This window comes from Colletes latitarsis, chromosome 7, assembly GCF_051014445.1.
Source record: "Colletes latitarsis isolate SP2378_abdomen chromosome 7, iyColLati1, whole genome shotgun sequence".
Lineage (NCBI taxonomy): Eukaryota > Metazoa > Arthropoda > Insecta > Hymenoptera > Colletidae > Colletes > Colletes latitarsis.
In genome coordinates, this window is record NC_135140.1 from 12885344 (window position 1) to 12913035 (window position 27692).

Consider the following 27692-nt stretch of genomic DNA (forward strand, 5'->3'; position numbering starts at 1 on the left):
TCGCGCGAGAGAGTGGGTGGGATCCACGTAAACCGAGACGTCGTTTACGGGCTCCGTCGGCGCGTACGTATGTACTTTCATTCTCGACGCGACGTTAACGATATCTCGTTAAGTCTCGTACGCGATCGAACGATTTCCCGTCGGTTGAAAGGCTTGCTCGCTCGCTCGCGCGGTCCACCTTCCACCTTCCACCTTGGGAAAGTGCCTTTTCCGTTATTCCGTTTGCCAAGCCCCGCCACCGTCTCGCCTCGTCTCGCCTTGGTCCGCCTAACGATCCTCGGCAGCCGCTTTGCCCGTTTAGACGTCGTTTAAAAACCGTTTGTTCGCTAGGCTGTACCCGTTCATGGTAATAGCGGTTCGAAGAACGAGCCGAGCGTACATAACCGAATACTCGATAGCTCGTTAATTGCTCTCCCTCTCTCTAGGCCCTTCGCCCGTCTCCTATAGGTTGTTAGCTTTTTGTAAAATTCCGACGAACGATACATACACACCGCGTCGATCTGCGGAATGTTCGAACGCGAGGCGATTGCCTAACGACGGCCGCTCGACTTCCGAATTTATTTATTCATTTTATTTACTTACGGGTAATCGCCCTTCGATCACCCTTATTTTTTTATGATTTCATATAGCAGATGGAATAAGACTGTAATGATTATAAAAGACAGTTTTTTGTTCTCTCGGTTGTTTTGAATTCACGTAGTTAGGAAAAATTGTAACAAAAGTAGCGCGTTAACCCCTTGAACGAAATGAAGATTTGTGTGTGCCCGAGAGGTTGAGAAAAGTAAAGATTCGTTACCTTAAAATTAGTTGCATGAACTATATTCTGGGCTTTACAACTCAACACGCCCTACCTTGCTCTCTGTGATGCTAGGAAATCCTCTTCAAGTTGAATCAGTGTGTTGGAATTAGCGTATGCTATATCAAACAGATTATTTAGGTCAGCCTTGAATGTCTCATCACGCACTTGCTCGGTTCTTGATGTACTTTTCAACTTGACCTCTTCTAACGAGCTTTCCGGCGATCAGTTTAACCTCTTCAGAGACAGGACGGATCTGTGATTTGAGTTTAATGATTCGCAACCTCGCGTGTGACCGTAAATGCAACGACAACATTCCTTGAGTTTTCATTTATATCTTTCTGCAAACTATTATAGTTTGGGGGATGGTACTGTAATTTATCTCAATCTGAGTACAACGAGGAACATATTATTCTTAATCCTGACATTTCTAATGGTAGTAAATCCTCCGCTAATAATTAAAAGTTTTGTCGTATATTTGGGACGAAGGAGACGGTCGTGAGCACGAGTATATTTAGAACGTTTGTTTAGATATTATACAATATTTATAGAAAAATTGAAAATTGATTAAGGACCAAAGTAAACGAAACATACAGTGCAATTTTACATTACTTGTACGTAAAGAATGAACTTTTATCAGTTAGTTGACTTTCTGTTACATCGATTGTGTACCTTTCGATGGCACTTGGTTATCAGAAACTTTCCTTCTTTTTGAAGATATTAAAGAACGTTCGTAAACTTTGTTTTCTTGTCTGGTCTGCTCTGTTCTTCCTGCTTTCGGTCTTTCGCTCATTTGTTGACCGATTGTACTCAACTGAGGAATTGTTTGTCTGATACGAGTGTGTAGAGAAGAATGGTGAGCGAGAAGCAGGAGTTATGAAAAGGAAAGGAGAAGGAAACGTTTCGTCCTGGGCCTAACTTGGACGCCAGGACGTTGGATGGTCAGTCGAGGAGCGTATATATAGATTCCACTTGCGAGAAAGACGAGATCGTAGCCCTCTGGCGGCGAGTACGGGAGGTATCAAGAACACCCAACAATAAAACCCATAACTTCATTTATTGCACGAACATCCACTGTCTAATCATTATCTCGGCTCGTTAAAACATTTATTATAAACAATATTCCGCGTTCCATTGACGTTCGCTTCAATAAGGGACTTTACGATGTTCCGGTTTCAATATTGTTATCGTTTCAGAAAGAATTACGATAAATTTATAATCCACCTGTTGCTTGGAGATAAAAAAAATCCTCCGATTTTTCGACACCCTCGATTACACGATCAACCCTCGTCCCTGTTGGGATAATCGGTGGGATCACCGTGTGTTGGAAACTTTATCAATGGGTATATTCCTGTTTACGGAACAGTAAATAAATGATTTGCGACCGGTTCGCGATTCGGTTACCTGTATCGTTCGTCGAAGGAATACGGTGTTTCGGTGTACCTACGCTCAGTGGACGATCGATTTCCCGTCATTTGTTCTTAATTCGATCGTTCCGTGGAGTTAGGGGAAGGCGGGGCACCGTGTCATCGACGTTGGACGACCCCGAGGGTGGTGTGGCGGTGACAGTGACGGTGACGGTGACGACTCGTTTCGATTCGAAGCGATTAGCGGCTCGAAGAAACGGGTTGTAATTAAGGCTGCCTGCACCAGCGCGATACTCTTCTAACTGGGACGCCGGATGATCGATATTTTCGGCCGGTCTCAACGAGGTCGAACAAATTTTCGACCTTTCGTATCCGCACCGACGCGAGTATCGTGCTGGTGCTCGTAATTCAAGGTGCTCAGGATTCGCGGCGTCTGTTTTCGGCTAATTCCCGAGGTCAGCTTTTGCGTCATTGTTCCGGTACACGTATTATCGAGCTTCGCGTGCTTACGTGCCGACGTTCGAAACTTTCCGACAAACTTCCGCGGGAAAGGAATCCAACGAATGGGGGTGTACTGCGAAATAAAATTGGACGTAGCCATCCGTGTATATCGGACACTTGGCAAAGTTTTTTCGTTAACCTTTCCGGAGCGTCGAGTCGATTTTGTTCGACGCTACTCTCGGGGTACCGATTGAATATTTATTTTATTTTCTTTTTTTTTTTTGCAACCTTCTGTCGAAACAACGTTCCCATTCTGAGGACGTAACTAACTTGCGTGCTTTCCACGGAAAGTGCAATCTTTTTATTTTAGTTTCAATCTGTCGTACGAAATCCTAAAGCAATATATTTATTATTTATTGAAACATTGAAATTTCACGTTTATACACCATTTAGTATTTCGATTAAAGTCCGTTAAGTGTAACAGAGTTTGTATATGAGAATAATAATTCGTTAAAATTCCATCAGCCTTTGGAAATTTCAAATACGTTGTATTTTTCCACGACAGGCGAATTAATGATTGTTTCACTGTAACTTTGCCTACGAGTCGTCCTTTATGGAGTAATATAATATTGTAACAGAGCGACGTGCACAATTACGGCCACGGGGCGACATAATCGAAACAGGTTTTCGAGGAAAGGAATGCAATCAAGTATAACATGTTTATCTCCCTTAATGCCTCGAAAGCAACTGCTGTCGAATACACTGTTGGCTGCTTTGTCGACAACCAACAATTGCCCATACCCATTTATTCACATAAACCCTGGTACGTTCTTCATTATAGGAACACAAAATTTCGATGTAGTTTCGCGTTGCACGTAACGATATTATTTATTCCATATCTGATCACTGTTTCCAAGCATTTTCATCTTCGATAGGATTCGAATAGGAAACAAATCTTGTTTGTAGTGTACGGTTCTCGAAAGAAAAATCCCACGAAGATGGCGCTAGTGTTTTATGCCGCATTCCACCTGGGACTTTTCTTCCGAGAACCGTACTCTACAATCAAGATTCGCTCTGAACCAGTGATCGACGTAGAACTTGAGTAATATTCCGACGATAATATAAGAAAGGCCTTTATTTTGCGAATGAAAATAATTAGTAACATGCAATCGATGCGCGTATAAAATTGTTATTAAATCTTAGTCGATGTAAAGATACTAATAGCGAATTATCGCTCGATACACCTGTGCCCATCGTCCTGCAATTTAAACAACGGAAGGCCATTCTCGTAAGTTACGATACAAATATTCTGACGCGTCGACGCGGAAAATAATCTTACGCTTCTAGTCGGCTACCAAACACGGTTTACCAGGAAATTTTACTGGAAAAGATTGGATGGGCGTTAAGAGGATCGAAGCGATAGCTCTTGGACCGTAGGGAACCGTACCGGCCCAGTAACATCTTTCACCTCTTTTTCTCGTAACTCGGAAGGTCGACTTTCGCCACACCGTATGCGAATGAATCGATCGAAGATCCTTTGGGGATGAGACCCGAAGAGGCGAGGGGATATGTCTGAGTGAAATTTGAATCGCGATAAGAACAGCCACGTATTTCGTCCGGCGTGCAATCGATTCGGGACGCACAGACGTCATTGACGAGCACGCGGGATCAGAACTTTAATGGAATCGAGCATCCAAAGTTTCGACGGTAATTAAGTCAATACGAATCGATTAGTTTTTCCAGTATCGTTCCTGTTTTCTGTTTTGCTTATCACGGAGCCCCCTTCGTTACTTTTTAGCTTGATCTATCGACGCGTACTCGTATTCGATATAAATGGAAAGAAACTTGTTTTAAAACTATGTAGTTTGTATACAATAGTTACGGTCCGTAATGTCTCGATTCCTTGTTCAACGATCGTTTGATGCAAACATTCGACGCAATTTCGATCGATCGGATAGAGTAACTATCCTCGACTTCATCTTTCGGCTTTGGCTTTGAGAGCACGCTGTTCCAGGACCACGAAAAGGTCGCTGCTTTCTTTCCTTTTGACGAAGCCATCCGGCGTGCCAAACAAGTGCATCCGCGACAGACTAGGCCAACGACCACAATGGTGGAAGTTCGGTTCGGTCAAGGAAAGATACTGGTTTCGACAAAATCTGGACGTTTCTTGAGTATTCCTTTCGAAGAAACTAAAGAAAAGATACTAGAATAAATCTTTCATCTCTTAGAACAAAGAATTCAACATGTTGACTGTCCTGGTGGAAGAACAGCAAGACATTAGTGCATGATAGGCCCATAAATTCTATTTGCAGGCCAAGGAGTATAGGCAGTTTTTCGAATTTCAAATGGATCCATGGGATGGTGTGTTCTACGCATTGAAGGTGGAGAAAGAAGAAATTGGATCTTTTTTGACTCTGTAAGACAGAGATTCCCCCGTTAAGGGGGAGGCAAAACGTTAAACCAACGTTAGATCGATCGTGAGCCGCGGTGCATCGAGATGGACCTTGAGATTGCGGTTTATTTTATGCCAAGGCTGCCGGGCACGCTCCTGCAGCAGGGACATTGCGCGAAGTCACGAATGCCGTAATTGAAAATCAATATTTGCGCTCGCTTAGCCACGCGAGTACTGTCGGCGAATAAGGGCCGCGAGTGCGTCGTTGCTCGGTGGAAAATCTTTCGTGCATCGAAACTGACGTTTCGCCGTGAATCGAACGACAGAGCCAAGAACGAGAGAACGAGAGATCCGACGCGAGCCGCGAGACCGAAACATTTTTAGACTCGATGGATTTAATCCTCGACCATTTGACAAGTCGTGTGACGCATTTTGCGAATTCTTGTTGCATAGAAATCAATAATACTGTGCTAGGAATGGGCACATATTGATTTCGAAAGCTGATGGGATTTTGGAAATTGGAATTCCTACGGTATAATGGAAACTTGTTAGGAAGTCAAGAAGTTAAAAAAATAAATCCAAAGACAGATAGTTAAGGGGGCAGTCTCGTGTGTGAGAATGTACCGTTAAATTTTGAGAGATTATTATAAAAAAATTTATTTTGTATTCCCAAAGGATAGCTAAGTGAGTTGCGAAAATGAATGATAGCGTTAGATGTAACGTTTATTTAGAAAAGGTTAATAAAGATGGTTAAAGTTTGCAACGTTTACATGAGACTGCCCCCTTAAACTTTGTAGGTTTGTGTATAAGAGTATAATAATAGAAAAAGGTAAAAGGAACGTATAATTTTAGTCGTACTTTTTTCGTTTTTTCGAAGAACATTAAATTCGCGATCTTTGGGGGGGCTCGCGTATCTGGAAGTCGGTGGAAAAAAATGGCCGCCGCAGGTGCACGGTATACCTGGTCAGGCTGTTTAACATTTTATAATTCCGGATGCAGAGAGAAACGGAAGAAATTACCGAGGTGAACGGTGAACGATCGCCGGCATCCGCAGCCAAACGGTTCGCGCGTGTTCGACGCGAGTGAAACTTTTAAGGGTATTGATGATTTTCGTCTGCCCTCGCTACTTTCCACGGAAAGATTCCTTATCCGCCCGAGAGTTTCGAGAGAGTCCATCTCTTTTTGGGACAAATGACTGGCGTGGATGGTGCACGCAGTCCGTGTACCGACGAGCGAGAAACGCGTGGAGAAAAATCGTCTAGGCAGACGAGGAGGAGGAGGACGACGACGACGAAGGAAGAATAATTGAGATTTACGTCATTCGAGGAGAAAGACAGCGCGGAGACACGAATACCAGGACAAAGGGAAATAGAGAAGAGAGAATCTCCCTTTCCGGAGAAGTTAATTAAAGGGGTGGCGACACGGGGCCGCGACCGGAATATCGATCAACTCGAAATTCAATTTCAAATTTTCAATTCAATTTCGATCGAAACGGAGGATTTATTAGAAGGCAGCGTTCACGGTCTCGAGATTCGCGATTATAATAATTTTAATAAAGCTCGTCGGGGGCTATCTGCGGATGGAGTCGATGGGTGGTAAAGCGAGCCAGGAATGCCGAGATTCCGCGTCGTTCGAATAGCTACGACGGAGACGATATTAGAAAAAAAAGATTCTCCCGGGGGCCACGGGACGAGAATCCGATAGCGCGAACGCGTCTCTCGGTCAGTGGTATAAACCAGAGGATTCTCAACGGGAGGGGTCAGGTCGTATGAACCTTCAATGGGCCACTCTGCATTCCTTAAGGCTCATGAATACGGGATGTAAGAAAAGTGGCGAAAGCCACGACTTTCGAGCTGACGCGAAAAATACCATCGAACTATAATATATCGCGTTGGTCCGTGTGTTTATGTTTTTCAGTAGTTTCGTTGAGGTTTGTTACAAATCCCAAATTACTACACTTCTTTCATTGGATTTAAAATAACGGAACAATGCACTTTCGCGAGTTGTCTGTTTTTGGCGCGAATCGTTACTAAAAAGTAAGAATCTTTCCTCTGTGCGTTGCTTTGTCGGCAACATAACCTCACTTTCGGTGTCACTTGTGAGAGAGCGTAGCCCTCTGCAGGCGAGCGCGCGAAGTAGCCCACAACTATTTTATAACTACAATTAAATTCTTTTAATCGCAAAAGGGACCAAACTTATATTTTTACTTAAAGTTACTGAAGTCAAATAGATAGAAAATAGTTTCGTCCCAACCTTTTTGGACGCCCTGTATAGTCGATAGTTTTGTGAATTGTATTCGATATAAAATAATAGAAAAGTGTAGCTATACAGATAGAACAATCTGCCAGAAGGTGATTCCACGTGCAAAAATAAGCCCGAAAACAAAAAATGAAATTTTTTCCGTTCGAGGCTTCGTTGATTTTGAAAATTTGTCGGACACGCGTGCGATTGAATAGGATTTGTTTGGCGTGTCTGTCCATTAATCGTTATTTTCACTTGCGCTGAGATTTAAATCGTTCTCTATCGCACGAATACGCGATGAATTTTCAATGTCGAACGTAAAACTGTTAGTGAAATTGTTTTTCGATTAGCGAAAATATTACAAAAAAAATTTCCACGCCTCGGAGAAAATAATATTACGGTTCATCGCGTTTTCCACTTCTTATTAAGTTAAGTGCGACGTTAGTCGACTTCTTCATCAAGTTTTATGGCTAACAACGTTACTTTGAAATGCCATTATGGCATTATATTCCATTAAACAGTATTAGGAGACAATAGCTGAGTTTTTATTTTATTATATTGTTTCATTTCTCATCAGTGCACTTTGTTACGTAATATTGCGCATCATAAATCAACAATTAATGCAATATTATTTTAAATAATGATTTAATTATGAAATATGGAGATTCACGTGTAAAAACAATTGAAAAACACTGATCTAAACAATTTCAATGTCCGACTATCTCAAGTTTTTGATGTTTTACAAACTATTACATCGAACGGAAAGCGATTTACACGTTACGGAAAGGACCGTTCATCGATTTCCTGCTGGACACTATAGTCTCCCTATCCTTTCTGTTCCGTTCTGTTAATTTCATTATTACAGGAGACAATAATATACCTAATACCACATGGACTAATGATGCATTTAGCCCATTATGTAATCCCTCTCTCCATTCTGTTTCCGCGTCCATTCCATCCAATTTCATCAGCATTTCAATTTTTCTAAATTTCTCTCTAAAGTTCTCGATTTTTGAAACAATTTATTATTATACGAATAGAAACATTTTTAAATTAAAATATTTTATACGTTTCATTAGACACATACTTACCAGAGTTATACTAATCTATCGTCAAGTTTGCTCCAGTGAAAATGAGTTTGAACGCAACTACGTTCGAACTACTTTTATTTACGTGTAAAAAGAATCGTTTCTTATGACATAATAGTTAATAGTAAAATGCCAGTATATTACCTGGATACCATCCCGTGTCGGTATTGGTAAAAATGAACGGATAAAATGGAGCAAGAAACGACCAATCTAAGAGCAATATCTTATGATCAACTCTTAATAACGAACAATCTGACTTCTCTCATAAAGCTGTAAACGTAAAATGATTGGAATAAGTAATGAAAATCCACGGCCCCCTCGCGTCTACTATCAATTAATCTTCCGTAACCCAAATTATGTTTGACCTTTGAAAAAGGCTATACGATTGTTAAACAGTAATAATGAGATATAAATTGAAAAGTAAGTTTTAACGAACACAAATCTTTAACGTGTAGACATTGGATATGCGACTTCACGTCGAGTTGTTAAGGGTTAAAAAAGAATTTTGCGAAGTGAACTTTTTGAATTATTTCTCACTTTAAATTTAACAGTGGCGAAACGCAAACAATAGAGGGTAAGACGGCAGGATGCTGTTAGAAGTATACATACGTATCTTGTAGAAATTCCCAAGTTTGTGACAATGAAGCAATTTCTAGTGTCTTAATCCCTGGCTCAATTAGTTGCTTAAAGCTCTAGTATTAAAGTCGTCGTTAAGTCAACTGTCCGGTGTAAGACTTCGAGGGATAAACCCACGGTGTCTTCGTCTCTTTCGACCAGCTTTCGCACCTAAATCGCGCCGCCTCAAAGTGGAGAAATATCACAAAAACACGACAAAGACACTGCAATCCTATTTTAAAATCGTACTGTCTAAAAGAAAAGCAAATCAATCTAAATATACATAGGAACGAACAAAGTATAATATTTATTGTCTCGACGGGAGTCATTTTAATTAACAATTTTATTTATTTTGTCCTGTATGGAGCAGTTTATCAGAAAGTCATAAAAACTCGGTATGGTTGTTCCTGGGAATGATGTATCGATGCTATTGAATTAAAAAAAAAAAGCGATCAAGAGGTTCGGGGGAAATATTGATATAGGGGCGCTATATTTCAGAGGTGATTGAACTTAATGAAAATTTTACTCGTGCGAAAAAGATTTTTAAATAAACTGGCCTTTCACTCCTGAGAGTCACAAAACTTTATTTTTGAACCGAATGATAATGTTTTCAAGTAAAGTTTTCTCGTAAAGGAACAAAGGAAAAATTTTGTTACTGTGTACCATAATTATTTTAACTTTTTTTTAAAGCTTATTATATATTTTATTCGCATATGTAAAATTTATTCAAATCTCTTTTGACTAAAGTTTACCTAAATAAATGATCGATGTTTGGGACAATTCTCTTTTTATTCAAAACCAATTTAACAGTCATCGTACAATTCATAAACCGCGAGAACGTTTTATCAACAGTACATCACAAACATAGTATTTCTGGATCAAAAAGTGGCTATAAACTCAAAGTAATCTCGTACTGCAATTATACTAAAAGCAGCGTAGATACACCTGACAAATTATTATGAGAATAATCCTGTCAAATATGCACAAGGCATTGGTCATACGTCCTCGTTTAGTTAAATATTGTAAATTACAACGTTTTCATCGGCTTATAAAATATTCTATTTGGTCAAATTGTACGATTATGGAAAAAGACGAAAGATATTTGTCGTGAAATTTTATAATAAATTATGTATGCAGTTAACCGGGTCGCTCGAGTTGAAGGAACATAAACACTGGTGGATGACGATTCAGTTTCACGAATTTCTTGCTTAATTCTACCTCCGGGCGTGGGATTACTATACTTGACTTAGTCTTCTCTTCCTACAGTTTTATTAATATCATTCCTGCTATTGACATTGCTCCGCCCGGGAATCTTATTATTCAGTCGCTAATTGTATGCACGACGTCAGAAACCGCCTAACCGGAGGCGTTTAGGGGACTCAGACTACGTGTCCCTCGTAATCTCTGCGTAACAGTCGCCTTTACACGAAACTTTATTGCACCAACGTCCATAGATCGTTGATTGCATAGTCGAGAAAATTTCATTTATGACCAACTCAATAACAATTTCAGTTTCATTGGTAAACTCTCGCTTACACTTTACTCGTACATAAATTAACAACCATTAACAGATTTTTGTTTGTACGCAAACTTTATTTAAATCGTTTAATAAAAGTAAACAATTTTTATTTTTCGATTCGTTAATAAAATTTGCTCAACCTACACACGTATCGTGGCTGTTTTATTTGCTTCAGCCGAGTACAGGTTCCTCATCCCCCCGCGCATTTTACCCTTATTTCCAGTAATTAATAACTCGACCACGAAGCCTCAAATTCAATTTCTTATTTTAGCGCGTAGAATCGCCCCTTAAAGTTTCGAACACCTGTTGCTGAACTCACTATTGATTGAATAAGTGCTTAGTAATTAATTACAATAATGTTTAGTGGTTGGTTACCAAGCGCCTATAAGCGTCGATTAACCTTTTACAACGTGCAAGCTACTTTTGCTTTTCTCAGTCGAACGACTTCGCTGTTTATTCGTGGACGCGAGAAAAATAAAACGCACGCGTATCAACGTAATAATTGTAAAAAATAAATGTCAACAATCAAGGTATAAATTTTATAATGGATTTTAAACTTTACATAGTTGCTGGGTGCTAAACAGATCTGGATGACTAATATTTCGTGTTTTCCTTTTTTCTCGTAAAATTGATAGCATCGTCTGCATAGATCTTTTCCATTAACAGGCCAATTACAATGCATGTTTTTCGTACCAACAGTATCTACGCTCGTTGGAGGAGTTTGAAAGGAGAGATGTAAACTCGAAGCGTCGCGACGGTCACCAGTGACCACCACGGCGGTCAACGTTCCTTGAATTCTTGCGTGCCCACGCTGTAAATGCTCGTATCAGGTATCGATCGAATCTGTAATACGACGAGTACTTGGTAATTAAATCGGACGTTTTTTGTAAGTGACTAATGGGTTCGTGTTTTAATTTCCTATCGACTCGAAATATTTCATTATCATCGAAACACGAATGCAAATTATGTAATTTATTTCTCTTGCTAAGAGGATTACCCTGTTTTATATCGTCGATATCTGCTCGGAACGTTTCTGGCTGTAACCGTCTAATAATATGCGGACGTACGTTATGAATGTTCTATTATGTCAATTTTTTAATTTCGAAGTTGTTAAAAGATTACAGGAATACTTTTATCATTACTTTTATTGCAAATATGTATGATTATTGTCATCGCGATATTTAATTTGAAATATTTGAAGGGCATTACAGTTTTTCACGATTTATTTTCTATTTATAGTGATATTTATTATTGTAATATAACGGCATATTAACGAATGGCGATAATACATCGAGCCTTTATGCAATTACGACGTACACCGAAAGGAACTAATTTAAAGTTTAAATTTTCAATAAAACATCATATTTTTAGTTTCAGATAATATTATGTACGTAGGTTTTGGTTTCGTCGCGTGCTTGATTGTGAATAAAACTAATCCACGTTTCACGTGTATTTTTATCAAACATCATAACAATTACACAGAATGATTCTGGAAATTGGGATAATGAGTATTTGCTTTCTCAGCGAAGATACGAGAAATGTAATTAGAAACTATTCTTCGATGTTATCAATATTTGTTTCAATTTAATATTATTCCGTAAATGGAGCCATATATTCGTTACATAAATCGATTCGTTTCACCTGTAATACTTTACGAGATATTCCACATTTTATAATATTAAAAAAATTATTTCCAGTAGGTCTTCAGACGTTTTACACTTGCAGTTGAAAATTTTTTTTAGTCGTCTCTTCATACTTTTCGCCATTATTTCTGTTACTTCTCTTACAGAAGACAGTTTTCATCTCGAGGCAGCTCCTAAGACAGAATCCGTTAGAAAAGCCTTATCGATGAGTTTTCCAACGGATTTGTAGCTAAACACCATAATTTTGTACGATCGCTGTAGACGAACAACCTTATGTTTCTTTGTTTTGATCTTAAAACTCCCTTACTTGAGTAAAAACACACGTACTTTTTATTTGTACATTGTTCATATTATCATACCTCTCTGTCGGTTTTGTAATTCAGTGTTACTTGCCTTGTTAATAATAATAATAATTTGAAAAAGCATTTGGTAAAAATAAATGAAAGGAATTCGTAAGAGACAAGTTTCTTTCCATTTATAATGAATCACTACTATTACAGTGTATGAATACGAATAGCAGAGTGTATGAATACGTAATACGTTCGCTTGGAAAAGAGCTATAGCTTGTCCCAATTTCTAGAATCACGGTGTACAGTGTGAAATTGTATGCCAATGTTCCGTGGGTTGGCCTAATGCCTTAAGCGTGTTGACATGCATTTGTGCCTTCTCGAATAAAGCCTGCAGGTTTGCGGGAGAATCGCGTGCAACTTCTGGAAACTCGGAAAGCAGTTTTAAACGTTTAAATGCACATGTATTATTTGCTACGGTTTGTTGCCGTTGCGATAGATTTCAAATCGCGGTGTAATAACCGATGCATCGAGGGAACGCCAATCGCGATGCAACGTCCCCCGCGTGACGAATTTTTAAGAAAATTAGATTTTCGAACGGCTGGTAATTCGTCATTATTATGCACGTATGATTTGAGAGCGGAGCAAAATTTTATTTGAATCATAGGTAATCAAACTAACGTGTAGCAATTTATTCGCGACGTTTATTCGATCGAATTCATTCGGTGAAATTCGTATTTGTTCGTCGTGAAACTTTTAATATGAAAATTGAAATTTGTCCTTTTTTTCGATATTCAGAGGTTTATAAATCGCTTCTTAAGTGATCCTTCTTGTTTCTGATAAAATGGAGAATGTTTATAGAACAATTTGTATGATTTTGAACATTTTTACATTCTGACAGATGTATTGATTTTCACTGGAAAAGAATTTTTCTAGCAATCGAATGGCGTGATTTGTATTATCAGCTCGGTCAAGCAGGCTTTAGCTAGTCAAAAATGTGTGACACATATTGACCTGTCTCCCAGGTTCTTCAATATTTTACGATTTTCCATAAAATGAAATGATCTAGTACGCCGGGTCGTCGAATATGTGTCTGCAAATGTTATATTATGAACGAGAAAATGCGAGGTTTTATTCAAAAAATTAATTTCCTTTAATTTGGATCGCGAGAATGTGGGAGAATTAAATACGAGGGAAGTTACTTTGTTACGAATACAAAGTTGATACATATATTTATACAGAAATGTAATCAGTAAAAATGTAAACAGTACGTTTGCGATAAACTTAATAGGCGTTTCAAATTTAAAAAAATATTTTTCTACCTCTAGTTATTTATGTTAAAATTTCTGTTTACGGAATTATATTTCAAACTCCATTATTTACAGAATTTCCTTATAAATTACATTCTGTCTAAGATCGTATCGTTTTTTTAATTTCATCTTGAACCAAATTTACAATAAATTGATGTACTAATATTCACATTTTTAGAATAACGTGTAAGTGTGCAAATATTTATGCACAGAAAGGTACGTTATAATACAGTTTCCAAAACATAATACACGAATTATGTAATGTATCGTTAGATAACAGATCTTATGAATATTTATTGAATTTTTAGGAAAAACGTGAATTGGAGTAAAATAGAAATACAACTCGTTAATATTTCAGAAACTTCCGGAGGTCGGATAATGCGGGAAATAATCGATGAACAGATAATTAAGAATTCAGTATATTTCATTATCTCCAAGTACAATAGTATACGTTTTAATCACAAAATTAGTCCAATTCTATGTTTTCGCGTAAAAAGCAGATTTTCACAATTTTTTAATAAAATATAATTCCTCAGCCAATTTAATCAAATATGTATTATTAGAGGCTGCTACAGAGAACAGAAAAAAAATTATACGAACAATTATGATTCATTGTACAAGCATAGGAAGGAAATTATATTCGTCGTAGAAGTATGTAATAATCACTGTAATAATTGCAAGGGGGATGTACAGTATTTTAAAAAATTTTAGAAACATCCAGTTTGCACCTCTTTCACGTAGTTTTGACAGTATTTGAAATTTCAAAGGAAAGATTAAAACCATTTTTCCACGAACAGAATATTAATTCCTTTTCGAGGATTTATTTGATAAAAATACATCATTCCAATCGCACGGGATAGAAAATTTGTATACCTCGTATGGAGTTTTTCCACAGTATTATATTATCTTTCTTACAAAGTCGAGAAACTTTGAAAGTTAGAAATTGCGGTGGGGTGAATGTTACCCCAAGGCGTTAAGAATTTACCAGAGAGTATACTATATGAAAGAAATTTAATTTTAAACATTAATTATTCCTTCTATGCTGATAAAAGTACAACAAAACGTAGAATATTACGGTCGATCCGCACGAGTAGAAAGGAGCGATATCTCTTTACTAGAACTTACATGAAAGATACTGGCGTTTGTAATTAATGCAGCCGTTTAATTTTTCATCCAAAATTACCCTGACTGAACTTAAGCTATAATTTAATATTTTTGGGGGTCATTCTTAAAACCTCAAGCATTGAAAAGAGATAAAAAAAAAAATTTCGATTTTTTCAATCCATCACAGTGGTTCATCCCCTTAAACGATACATAAAAATAGAACGATCGTCAGATTATCTTTTGTAACGTTACGTTTACAATGATCCCTCGTTAATGTTCGCTAGGGTTCGTCACGCGAACGTTATCGAAGGAATACCGTGTTTCAATTAAAAGCCCTATCGTTCTCGTTGGAAAATATCTACAATTTATCCAAAATTAGACGAAGCTCGTGTGTAAGTGTACCTCCATCCATTATGGACCACGTTACTTAGCTCGTGGTATTTCCCTCGAGTTCAAAGGACGAGACGTGGCCATCGATCCCGTCCATTTTGGACCGTTCGCGAATCACGATTTCGCGATGGTCTTCTTCGACTGGTCGAGGTAAAGCATGCATCGATACATATTCAGAAGACGGTCAGGCAGAGCAGGGCCAGGTTGACTAGGGCCATTAGCATCGATCGTCTTCCGGGACCCTGTCCCGTCGACCGACCGTTTATTCTCTTCAGAATTTCCCTCGGTATCTGGTAAAGGAAGAAGTTCCTTCGACCAGCCACAAACCGTATTGTCTCGTGTCACGAACGACCGTTAATTAATTCTTTCTGACTGGTCGGAACGGATCCACCGCGAACGGCGAACGGAAGACGATCGACAAACCGGAAGCGACATTTTCCAGCGTTTAGATCGCTCGTTCCTTGCAATTCGAAAGAATTTTACCAAGTTTCGAGTCTCTGGCACTATTTATTTATTAACACATTTTCTTCCAGTCTTTTAACTTTCGACTCTAAAGGTGGTCTGTTATTATATTTTCGCCATTGTTACGTATCATTTGAAGTTTTTTAAACATTCCAGCAGTCCACCATTATATTCGATAACCTTTCAACTTTTACCTTGAACCTCCATCTTGAATTTTCTGAGCCACTTTTGTGCAGTATTTTCACTTTGGATTACAAATTTTTTAGTCTGACTCAAGCACTCTCGATCCAATTTATAAATTAAACATGTATGAACAAACATTTTTGGACTCTAAAGATGGTCTGACATTATATTTACGCCATTGTTACGTATCATTTGAAGTTTCTTAAACGTTCCAGCAGTCCACCATTATATTCGATAACCTTTCAACTTTTACCTTGAACCTCCATCTTGAATTTTCTGAGCCACTTTTGTGCAGTATTTTCACTTTGGATTACAAATTTATTAGTCTGACTCAAGAACCCTCGATCCAATTTATAAATTAAATATGTATGAACAAACATTTTTGGACTCTAAAGATGGTCTGACATTATATTTACCCCATTGTTACGTATCATTTGAAGTTTCTTAAACGTTCTAGTAGTCCACCACTATATTCCATAACCTTTCAACTTTTACCTTGAACCTCCATCTTGAATTTTCTGAGCCACTTTTGTGCAGTATTTTCACTTTGGATTACAAATTTTTTAGTCTGACTCAAGCACCCTCGATCCAATTTATAAATTAAATATGTATGAACAAACATTTTTGGACTCTAAAGATGGTCTGACATTATATTTACGACATTGTTACGTATCATTTGAAGTTTCTTAAACGTTCTAGTAGTCCACCACTATATTCCATAACCTTTCAACTTTTACCTTGAACCTCCATCTTGAATTTTCTGAGCCACTTTTGTGCAGTATTTTCACTTTGGATTACAAATTTTTTAGTCTGACTCAAGAACCCTCGATCCAATTTATAAATTAAATACGTATGAACAAACAGCGTTAATGACAAACATTTTTCACAAACTCTTTGCGTGGAAACTGATCTCGAGATTTTCAGAATAAAATACGTAATGAAATATCTTCGTGGAATATTTGATAAAATTATGTATCGAGGTCCAAGTATTATGAATAGCGCAGTTATCACGGTGCGTCCAAGACTCGAAAAACGGGACGATATTCAAATTTCTTGTTTATGCGAAATAAATTTAACCCCCATTGGATGTAAAGAAGATTAGTTGGGCTTTAAAGCGGTGGATATTATAGCGGGGATGCGGCGAAGGTTTCTCTTATTCGGTTAGTTGGAATTTGATTTTGCAGTATCTCTGTTATTGCAGTGAGCGTTTTATAGCATACGAAGCGCATTATAGAGGGCCATATTTTCGATTGTTTACGCGTACGGGAATATTTCATTTTTAAAATTTAGTCACGGCCGGATTAAATTTAGCGAAAAGCACGAATTTTTGTAAAAGGGATAAATTTCTATTTCTAATATTTATTCAACGCAATTACGCGAATACAAATGCACGGTTGCATGCTTTCTCTTTGTACTTCGTGCGCCGTGTGCTCGGGGAAAATAAAAAAGTCGGTATTTAACGTCAAGAAACGTTGGTACCTAACGTCGTTAAAATAATTAAATACCGAGCGCAAAAAGGGGCTGCGCTCGGTGCACCATCGCGCTGAAAAGTGTTAAACTTTTTGCTTCTGGACACAATGGTAACTTTCAATACCTCGGGAACCTTTGCTATAGAGCGGAAATGTTCGTTGAAAATTACTGTTCCCGCGTGTCGAAGCTCTTTCTATAATTTTTAAGAGAATTCTATCTAAATCTAAGGATATTATACTAAGAACCAAGATCCTGGAGGATAATGCTAATGTTAGGAGTCTTCGTTGGAGATTGTATGGAAAAGTACACTCCAAGTTGCATTTTTCATTCCTTTTTTAGATTTCCAGTTTCTACTTATGCTTAATCCGTTTTAAATTGTCAGATCGTGGATAAGATTGTTCATTAATTTTCTGACGTCTAAAAGCTGTTCGGGGACGAAAGGAAACAAGTCAGGAAATAAAGCAGTGTTTAATCAAGATCACGCTCGTTCACGTTTGTTAATAAAAATACTCCAGGAAACGACGTCGAATAATTTGCACAAATTTAAGACCACGTATCGAAACTTCATATATAATATAAAAATATAAAAAAAAAACACGTGCCATGGTCACTCTTGATTCGAACGATGTATTACTAAAATATTCATTCTCATTTGTTTCCATAACTAATTGGTACAAAGTGTCATTAAAGTCTGACATTCTCCGTGTTAAAATATCAAGAAAGAACAGGAGGGACGTAGATGAGGGGGTTGTATTGAAAAATCACCTATAATGAAATACGATTTATTTACTAAATATGCGAAATATATACATTAGGCCATACACACAAGTACGTAATCTTTCCGATGGGTTTCGGGATGTCGACGAGTGGCGGCTGCTTAAAGACCGTAGACGCTCGTGTTTTTCAACCGAAGGTCTGTCGATGATCGTTGAACGCGATTGGAAAGGACGCTGGACGACAGGTTTTCTGGTCTGTTCGATATCTCCTAGAGATATCGTATTCGGATCCTAATAGAAACTTTACGCGTTCGATATCGCTGCCATTCGGTTCGAGCAATGACAATATTATCGAACGTATAAGGTCGATATCGTTGAAATGACGGCAAGGAATTATTGCACCGTTGTCCGAATACGTATATTCTGTGATATGAGAACGTCACTTCCATCGGATACTATCATCGGCGATAAACGTGCGAGGTGTCGTTACTCCGTCGTTGCTTAAAAGGTTACATCGTGACATGATTTTACCAATACAGACTAATCGACGAAAGTCTACTTCGTCGTCGTGCACAGTGTTTACATTGCACGAAATGCAAATGAAAAGCAAGATTCGGTGCAAGTGTTCAAAAGATATTTCCCCGCAGTCGTTAAAGCTATCGAAAGTAAGAAAAAGAAAGAAGAGATCAGCGATGCTTGAAAGTTTGAAAATTCACAATACTCGCGTGTTTGAATTACGAAGCTCTCGATGTTCGAATAAATCAGGTTTAAGGCCAATCTTTCATTCGCGAACTATTCCGCGTGTATTGTCTTTCCTGCTTAAAAAGTTTCAATCGTTTCCTAGAATTTGTTAGCTGTCTCTTCATTCGTGCGGGAATAGTTCTTGCGATCATCCACTACCGTAACTCTGTACTTCTTTCGATAAGACGACGCGCGAGTACGTATCACGATTTTTCAGCCATTCCTCCATTCAACATCTGCAACACGTTCGATTCTTAACGTTAAAATTCTATAAATTTATTATCTGTTTTTCAAATTCTCGAGATCGATGTATTGTTCGACCCAGCGAGAGCGAGACTTCGACGCGCCTGCGCAAACTGGTTCAAACGCGCGAACTTATACTTATTTTCATCCCGAGCTTGAGTGTTGCCAATTTGAACCGAGGTTTTTGCGATATCTGGAATTGACATGTTCCTTTTCCATTTTTCGAAGACTTTTAGAAATTTTTTAAAAATATTGCTCGATTGTAGAGCGACTTAAGCACAACTGCAAATATTCTACTCTAGTATCGAGCGCGTTCGCGTTAGAAGTCACTTGTTGAAGCAAAGCAACGTCAGTCGACTGCAGACTTCGTTTAAAAGAATATTTGACGCGTCTGTGCCTGTACGGCGTAAAGACTGCAGTCGATCTTTCAGAATTTATAATTAACGAACGTCCTTGCGATTATTTAATATATCAGAAAGTGCATAGATCATTACGAACGAGAACAAACGAAGACGTTGACTTGCATCGTTATCCATATATGGGCGATGCGACTTTTCGTCGAGGAGCTGAAAAAATTAATTCTGAAAATATATCTACCTTTAAAATATTCAAGTAATTATTAGTAAGATAAACCCTCTATTTTCACAACCCCAAATTAAATTTCCACAAAAGAAATACACTCAATTTGCAATTGAAACTACAACAAAGTTAATACTATTAACTGTCTTCAACAAATAGGATTCCTTATTAGCCATATTCATGCTCATCCTAGATCTCTTTCAAGTTTCTGTACTCACCGGTCCCAAGCCAGCGGCGATGGTCCTCGAGTCTCGTTCTCGCTTGGCCGAACTATACACTCGAGCTTCGTTTTCGCTCGGCCGAACTATACATACCTCGGTCGGTAACGAAGCGAATTAACGACACGTCAAGGCGGGAAAATAATGACGGGGGAACGACGGAGTAACGACGGAGCCGATAACGACAGAATCATCGAACGCTCAAGGTCTCTCGCGATAGACGCCACCGGTCGTTGCCTACACTACGGAAAGCGCGATAAATTTCGCTTCGATGCGATCACGGATTTCTTTTTTTTTTTTCTCTTCTAATCGGTAAGGTACGTAGATACGACAGGTATGATACGCGCGTCGCAAGTATGTACAAAGTATACACGCACGCACACATGCATGCACACAGAGAGGTTTCTCCGAGGAGGTGGGTGGGTGGGTGGGAGACGCGGGGAAGGCGAATTGGCCGGCGGCTGGCGCGGCGCAGGGACACCGGAAGCGGTCGGTCGGTCGGTCGGTCGCGCGAACGAGACTACGAACTAGAAGAGTGGCGACGCGAGAAAGGTACGTCGCGTCGTTTCTTTTTTTTATCCTTCGGAAGTACAAGTACAAGGGAGTGGAAGCTTCGAAGCCGTAACGGGTACACGTACGCGTCGTTTGCGTGCTACGCGAGTACGTTAATGCGAGAAAGACGGCGGGATATGCGGCGGGACATCGAGACGCATCGCTCCGCGACTCTCGCCACGACCGACTCTCTTCCGAAACGAACCTCGTCGGGATCTACGCAGCACTGCCTCCATTCTTCAAATCGAATCGAGTATTATTTAAATTATTTAAATTATAGTGAAAATCGTATAGAAGTTACATATTAACAAGATAAGAAATTTGAAAATTATTGTTCAAGAGAAATAAGAATAGAAAATTAAACGTTATTGTTCATCGATGGAAAATAGGATCGTCCTGGCATTTACAGTCATTTTTTTCGTGTAGAAATTACATATTAACAGGATAAGAAATTTGAAAAATATTGTTCTAAAGAAATAAGAATAGAAAATTAAACGTTATTGTTCATCGATGGGAAATAGGATCGTCTTGGCATTTACAGTCATTTTTTTCGTGTAGAAATTACATATTAACAGGATAGGAAATTTGAAAATTATTGTTCAAGAGAAATAAGAATAGAAAATTAAACGTTATTGTTCATCGATGGAAAATAGGATCGTCCTGGCATTTACAGTCATTTTTTTCGTGTAGAAATTACATACTAACAGGATAAGAAATTTGAAAATTATTGTTCTAAAGAAATGAGAATAGATAATTAAACGTTATTGTTCATCGATGGAAAATAGGATCGTCCAGGCATTTACAGTTATTTTTTTCGTGTAGAAATTACATACTAACAGGATAAGAAATTTGAAAATTATTGTTCTAAAGAAATAAGAATAGAAAATTAAACGTTATTGTTCATCGATGGAAAATAGAATCGTCCAGGCATTTACAGTCATTTTTTTCGTGTAGAAATTACATATTAACAGGATAAAAAATTTGAAAATTATTGTTCTAAAGAAATGAGAATAGAAAATTAAACGTTATTGTTCATCGATGGGAAATAGGATCGTCCAGGCATTTACAGTCATTTTTTTCGTGTAGAAATTACATATTAACAGGATAGGAAATTTGAAAATTATTGTTCAAGAGAAATGAGAATAGAAAATTAAACGTTATTGTTCATCGATGGAAAATAGGATCGTCTTGGCATTTACAGTCATTTTTTTCGTATAGAAATTACATATTAACAGGATAAGAAATTTGAAAATTATTGTTCTAAAGAAATAAGAATAGAAAATTAAACGTTATTGTTCATCGATGGGAAATGGGATCGTCCTGGCATTTACAGTCATTTTTTTCGTATAGAAATTACATATTAACAGGATAAGAAATTTGAAAATTATTGTTCTAAAGAAATAAGAATAGAAAATTAAACGTTATTGTTCATCGATGGGAAATGGGATCGTCCTGGCATTTACAGTCATTTTTTTCGTATAGAAATTACATATTAACAGGATAAGAAATTTGAAAATTATTGTTCTAAAGAAATGAGAATAGAAAATTAAACGTTATTGTTTATCGATGGAAAATGGGATCGTCCTGGCATTTACAGTCATTTTTTTTGTCGATGAATTATGGCGAAGTATTGGTCTGCAGAATAGTAATTTTTGTTTTCGATCAAATTCCTTGTTTTGTTATCGTACCGAGGCAATACCGATTTTCACTGTGATTCTACGCGACTGGCGCGGTGGAGATTGATTTGAAGCTGCGTCTACGAGATCGAGAAACATTTTGACGATGTTTCTTGAAAAAGTCGCCGTTTATTGGCGAATGTTGCTCCAGCCGTGTTTCCGTCGCTGGCGACAAATGCCTTGTTTCCATTCAAATCGGTAGGGATCGAAGAAAAATAGAAAGCACGCGGCTCCTCCAGCGTGGACAGTTTGTCACTTGATTCAGAAATGCATTGTCGCCGTCGACATCCACGCGGATAACGGTAAAAAAATGAATCGAAGAATATGAAAAGTCTGAAATGCAAGTTAAAAAAAAATGAAAATCGCGAGATACGTGTTAGAATCGATCGAATCGTCAATTTTGTGAGTTGCCATCTTTCCAGCCTCGAACAGTAGATCGGTAGCATTTGAGTTTTATCGTTTATGTCCAGCACTTACGTAGTCTCATAGACTATTAAACTGTAAAATGAAAGGGACTTAATGTTGTGGAAACGTCCCCGAATAGTTGAGTTATCGTTCGAAGGATATTCCGGATGAGAAATTTCAAACGAAGTCGAAGTTTCAAAGTAAAATGAAATTGTACGCTCTGATTGGTGGTTGTGCATCTGTAAAGCAACCGTGACGTTCAAGAAGAACGAGCGAATAAGAAGATCGATATATTAAAACCTTCAGCGAGCGAAATGGAGGAGACGCAGCGTCCGAAATAACCGTAGAATATAAATAAAACCGGAAGTGAACCAGTTTCAGGGGAGACTGTAAAAAGTCGACTTTTGGACGACTGTCTCTCTGGTAACTGTGATAAAACTATTACGAAAGTTGCAAAATAAGGAAGAAGAGCTCCAGTGGGTTGCATACCATATACATTGAAACAATAGAAAAGTGTTTTCTGGTCTCACGAATTTAAATTTAAAATCTTTATATCCAGAGGGTTGAGCCAAATAATGATTAGTACAAATCTACTAGCGATATTTTAAAAATTTCCAATGCAAGGACAAGTAAACTTCTGTTGTAAAAGAAAGTACTAGGTCCATTTGTGTTAATTTAAATAAGAACTGTGCTCGTAATTACCATTTCCATATAATACAATACTTACCACTTTGGAACAAAACTAAAAGCTGAAAATTCCCATAAATGTCAATATGCATAAAACTGGCATTCTGCTTTATGACATATAATTTAAAAAGTCTGGATTTTCGCGTGCTTCGAATTTCTGGTACCAGATTTTTCCACTTTGCCTGCATGTAACATTAGTCGAATTCATTAATGGTAAACTTTTCCACGTATTTTTATAATCAAGCTTAATAAGTCATTACTGAAATAAATTTTAGTACACGACAGTTACGAACTGCTATAAAGTTTGACCAGCAAGAGAAATTATAATAAACACGAATTTTAATAAAATTTCAATGCCGTAAAGTTAACAGGATTTTATTTAATTTGAAAAAAATTTCATAAACATCTGGAATCGAATAAAAATAGATCTCGCGTAACCCAGACCGAGAATTTAGTCAAGAAGCGAGGCAGTACTGTACCGGGTTCAGAGATGGGCACAATTTTATTCGATTAACGGATCGGATAAATGGCATATAGCACTTAATATGCAACATTTATTCCATCGATCGATCCGGATAAGCTCGTACTCGTTTGACGCGAAATATTAATGCCATTCTATAATACAAACTTTAAAACTAAACAAACAACGACCGTTTATCTTCTCTGTTCGTCGTTCAGAAATGTCCATCGAGATAAGAATTTTCGCCCATCTCTGATCGTATTCGGGGATCGCCGGCGAAAGATCGCCACCAGTTCCCGGGAACAATTTCGACAAATATTTGCTGTAGCCGTGTACGTCGAATTTTACAAATTAATCGGCTTACAGGCTCGTAAATCGTACTTTCGAGTCGCGTGCCGCAAAACGAGACGATAATCCGCGTCCGGGCCGGTCCTGCGCTCGACTGCACTCATCGATCGCGTGTATCGATGCTCGCGACGCGATGACGCGATTTAAAACGCTGTTGCTAGCTCGTATACGCGACTGGAGCGCGGATTCCGCTTCAAAGTTCGCGCTCGCTCTACGGTAACCTGGCAGAGATGGGCAAAACGTGAACTAAAAAAAGAAAAAAATCGAACAAAATTATTCAAACTTCGTTCGTCGCTCGAGCAAATTCGTCTTTGACGAACACTGTTCTAGTCCCTCGCTAATGTTCGTATACAAGTGAGAAGGAACCACATTTTGAACGTGTTAGAAAAATATGACACAAAAACATAGATCGACGATTGATTAGAATGTGTTAGAAGTACGGTTCGTGCGATTTTGTGTAATTTCTAAGGCAGCTACTTGTGTGCTTTTGATTTCTCAACGATGTTATGATTAAACAAATGGTGAACATTGCTCTCTATTTTACTTGTTCTCAGTGTCTTTCGTTTTTGTTTACTAGTAAATAACTGTGACCGATTTGAAGAATACCTTCGTTAAAAAGTTATTAAAAAAATTGTTAATGAAATTTGTCCCCTCACGAATTTTTTTCTCGAAAGTGGTTAGGATTTCGTGGGTATGTGTATTAACCAAAAATGATTGTAATCGACTCCCGGAATCAAGAATAATTTTTTCAGAATGATTTGAAATTTTTTTTTTTCGTCGAAAAATTTAGGCACCTACCCCCGGTCGATTTTTCTTAAAAATTCCTTTTTCAGTTTTAGTAATTTTGTTTGACGCTCTACAGAAAAGTTGTCTAATACTTTTCTGTAGGTACCCATGAGCTCTACTTCAGGAAAAAGTTTCATTGAAATATATTCACAATTGTAGGAGTTATGGCTGTTTGAAAATTGGACCATTTTTATGGGGTTTTCCTCATTTTACGGACTGAAGGACCAACTTTTCGAATATTTTTGCGATTTATACATATTCTCCATCAAAATACGCGTAGTTTGCTTTTTTAAACATTAAAATCGTCCAATCCGTTCAGAAGTTATGACGTTTTAAAGATTCGCATGAAATTTCAGTGAAACATATCGACGCTATGGTCAGACATGAAATTTTCGGTAATGAATTTTTTTCTCGAAACTGAGTAGGATTTCGGGGGTATGTCTGTTGACCAAAAATGCTTGTAATTGACCCCTGCAACTAGAAATAATTTTTCCAAGACGATTCGAAAGTCTTTTTTTCACCCACAACTTTCAGCACTTACTCGAATTTTTTTTTCGAAAGTGCGTAGGATTTTGGAGGTATGTGTATTAACCAAAAATTATTGTAATCAACTCCCGGAATCAAACATAATTTTTTCAGAATGATTTGAAATTTTTTTTTTCGTCGAAAAATTTAGGCAATTACCCCCTGTCGATTTTTCTTAAAAATTTGTTTTCCATTTTTAATAAATTTGTTTGAAGCTGTACGGAAATGTTGTCTAATACTTTTTTGTAGGTACCCATGAGCACTACTTCAGAAAAACGTTTCATTGAAATATATTCACAATTGTAGGAGTTATGGCTGTTTGAAAATTGGACTATTTTTATCTGGTTTTTCTCATTTTGCGCGGTCAAGGACCAACTTTTCCAATATTTTTACGATTTGTACATATTCTCCATCAAAATACGCGCAGTTTGCTTTTTTAAACATTAAAATCGTCCAATCGGTTCAGGAGTTATGACGTTTTAAAGATTCACACGAAATTTCGGGGTAACATTTCTGGCCAGAAATTAAATTTTCGGTAATGAATTTTTTTCTCGAAACTGAGTAGGAATTCGGGGGTATGTCTAATGACCAGAAATGATTGTAATCGACCCCTGCAACTAAAAATAATTTTTTCATAACGATTTGAAATTTTTCAATTTCGTCGAAAAATTTAGGCACCTATTCGAATTTTTTTCTCGAAAATGCGTACGATTTCGGGAGTACGTCTGTTGACCAAAAATAATTATAATTGACCTCTACGACCGAAAATAATTTTTCCAGAACGATTGGAAATTTTTCTTTTCACCAAAATTTTGTTTACCCTACTATTCTTTATGCAAAATAACGATCGAATAGCGTTTCCCACTTTAAAGATATCGCTACTGTCCGGTTTTAGGGAAACTCCCCCTACTTCTTCGAAGAATGTACAGTTAATAAAAAATTTCAAAATTCTAAAGATCGATCGATTTAGAGGTAAATACATCCCAATTGTACTTTTCATCTAAAACTTCCACACTGTAATATTTTTCAAACTGTCCAAAATAGAAGTTTTCAAACGGTCCAAAATAGAAATTTTAGTGCTGCAGAAAATTGTACGGTTTTCATCCGTTAGCGTCGATCAACGAACGAAGTTTTAGTAACTTCGACCGATACTGTTACGTTTAATTTGTTTAAATGCCCAGCTCTGATACCCTGTGATAGTGTTCGTTCGCTCCTATCGTCTCCATATTCCCCGCCGATGGCCGCCGACCATCCGACACGCGCGTTTCCCTTCGATTTCGCGGCGAATTTCGAAACGTCCAACGCAATACCCCTGGTCTCTCCGTCGTCTGTCCTTCGCACCTACTTTCCTCCTGTACTTCCAATTCCTTCGTCATCCGCTACACAGCTTGTTGGTACCGTCGGTTCCTCCCGCGTGTCCACCAGTCGCTATCGCGATCACCAGCGCGAGCGAGACGCGGCGAGTCGATGGGCCGATTCGCTGGTTGGAAGATTCTCTAAACGGGCAGCAACAGTCGCAGCATGAGCGCGGCGCTCGCCACCGTCAGGCACACGGAGGGCGTCGCGACGCTCGCGTGGCCCTCCACTGAAACATCGAAGAAGAAGGATGGTTCGTTGGTTGGATCTGCCATTGGCCGCCTAGAGTCCACGGTACTTTGTTAAGTTTGCGTCCAATTGCTAACAGGGACTCTGGTATTTGTCGCGACAGAAGTTTCGACACGAGCAATGGGGTTTAATAACTCGTTCGATGTTGAATCGTTACTTAAATCAGTGGCTAAAATAAAAATGAATAGAAAAATAACTGTATATTCGAACAAAAATTTGCGAAATTCCGCTTTTCAATAACACTGCTCATGGTAATTGTTTGAAACAGGGGGCACTTCAACAATTTCGATGATTTTTTGAATATGTTATAGAACTCGACATTGCAAACAAGTTTTCTCTATGGATATAATCCTTGCTCGGTATTAGTTTAGAATATAGACAATTCTGTCGGTACATATACAACATAAACCAACAATTTACCTTTATCGAATTCAAAGGAATATCGTATAGCACCTATTTGGATTTGTCTCAGTGTCTGCTGTTACTTTCTGACGAGAAAACAAAAATTCCATTTGAGAAACTTAAATTGATCTTCGAATCTCGTCCACCATTCCAGCCACAAGAAAACAATTAATACTATATAATGTAGCCTTTTGTACGAACATTTTTGTAATAACTACAGCTCCTTCCAAGATATCCTGTTGTACTCCTTTAAACAAGACACTCTGTATATTGCATGTTGTATATACACATATATGTATATAAATTTGTTTCATTTTATTCAAAAAAAGTGTTTCATGGGAAAAGTAAAAAGAATCAACCAATGAAGAATGCAAAATTGCCCGATAAGCCGTCGTACGTGAAATTTAAGTAGAAATATCGCGATATGGTCAGACGCGTCAG

At 38.0% G+C, this 27692-nt stretch overlaps 1 protein-coding gene across 4 annotated transcripts in view; it reads right to left on the reverse strand.

Annotated features, from left to right (window-relative positions):
• The window catches only part of LOC143343852 (uncharacterized), a 156428-nt gene that overhangs the window by 16275 nt on the left and 112461 nt on the right, over positions 1 to 27692 (reverse strand). For 3 of the 4 annotated variants that reach the window (XM_076769160.1, XM_076769159.1, XM_076769158.1), the window contains one exon: positions 18075 to 26829. In XM_076769160.1, the coding sequence (XP_076625275.1) occupies positions 26682 to 26829 (148 nt within the window). In that variant the 3' untranslated portion in view covers positions 18075 to 26681. Of the gene's footprint in view, positions 1 to 18074; positions 26830 to 27692 lie in introns of those variants that run through there. The other variant, XR_013080022.1, reaches the window with a different exon arrangement.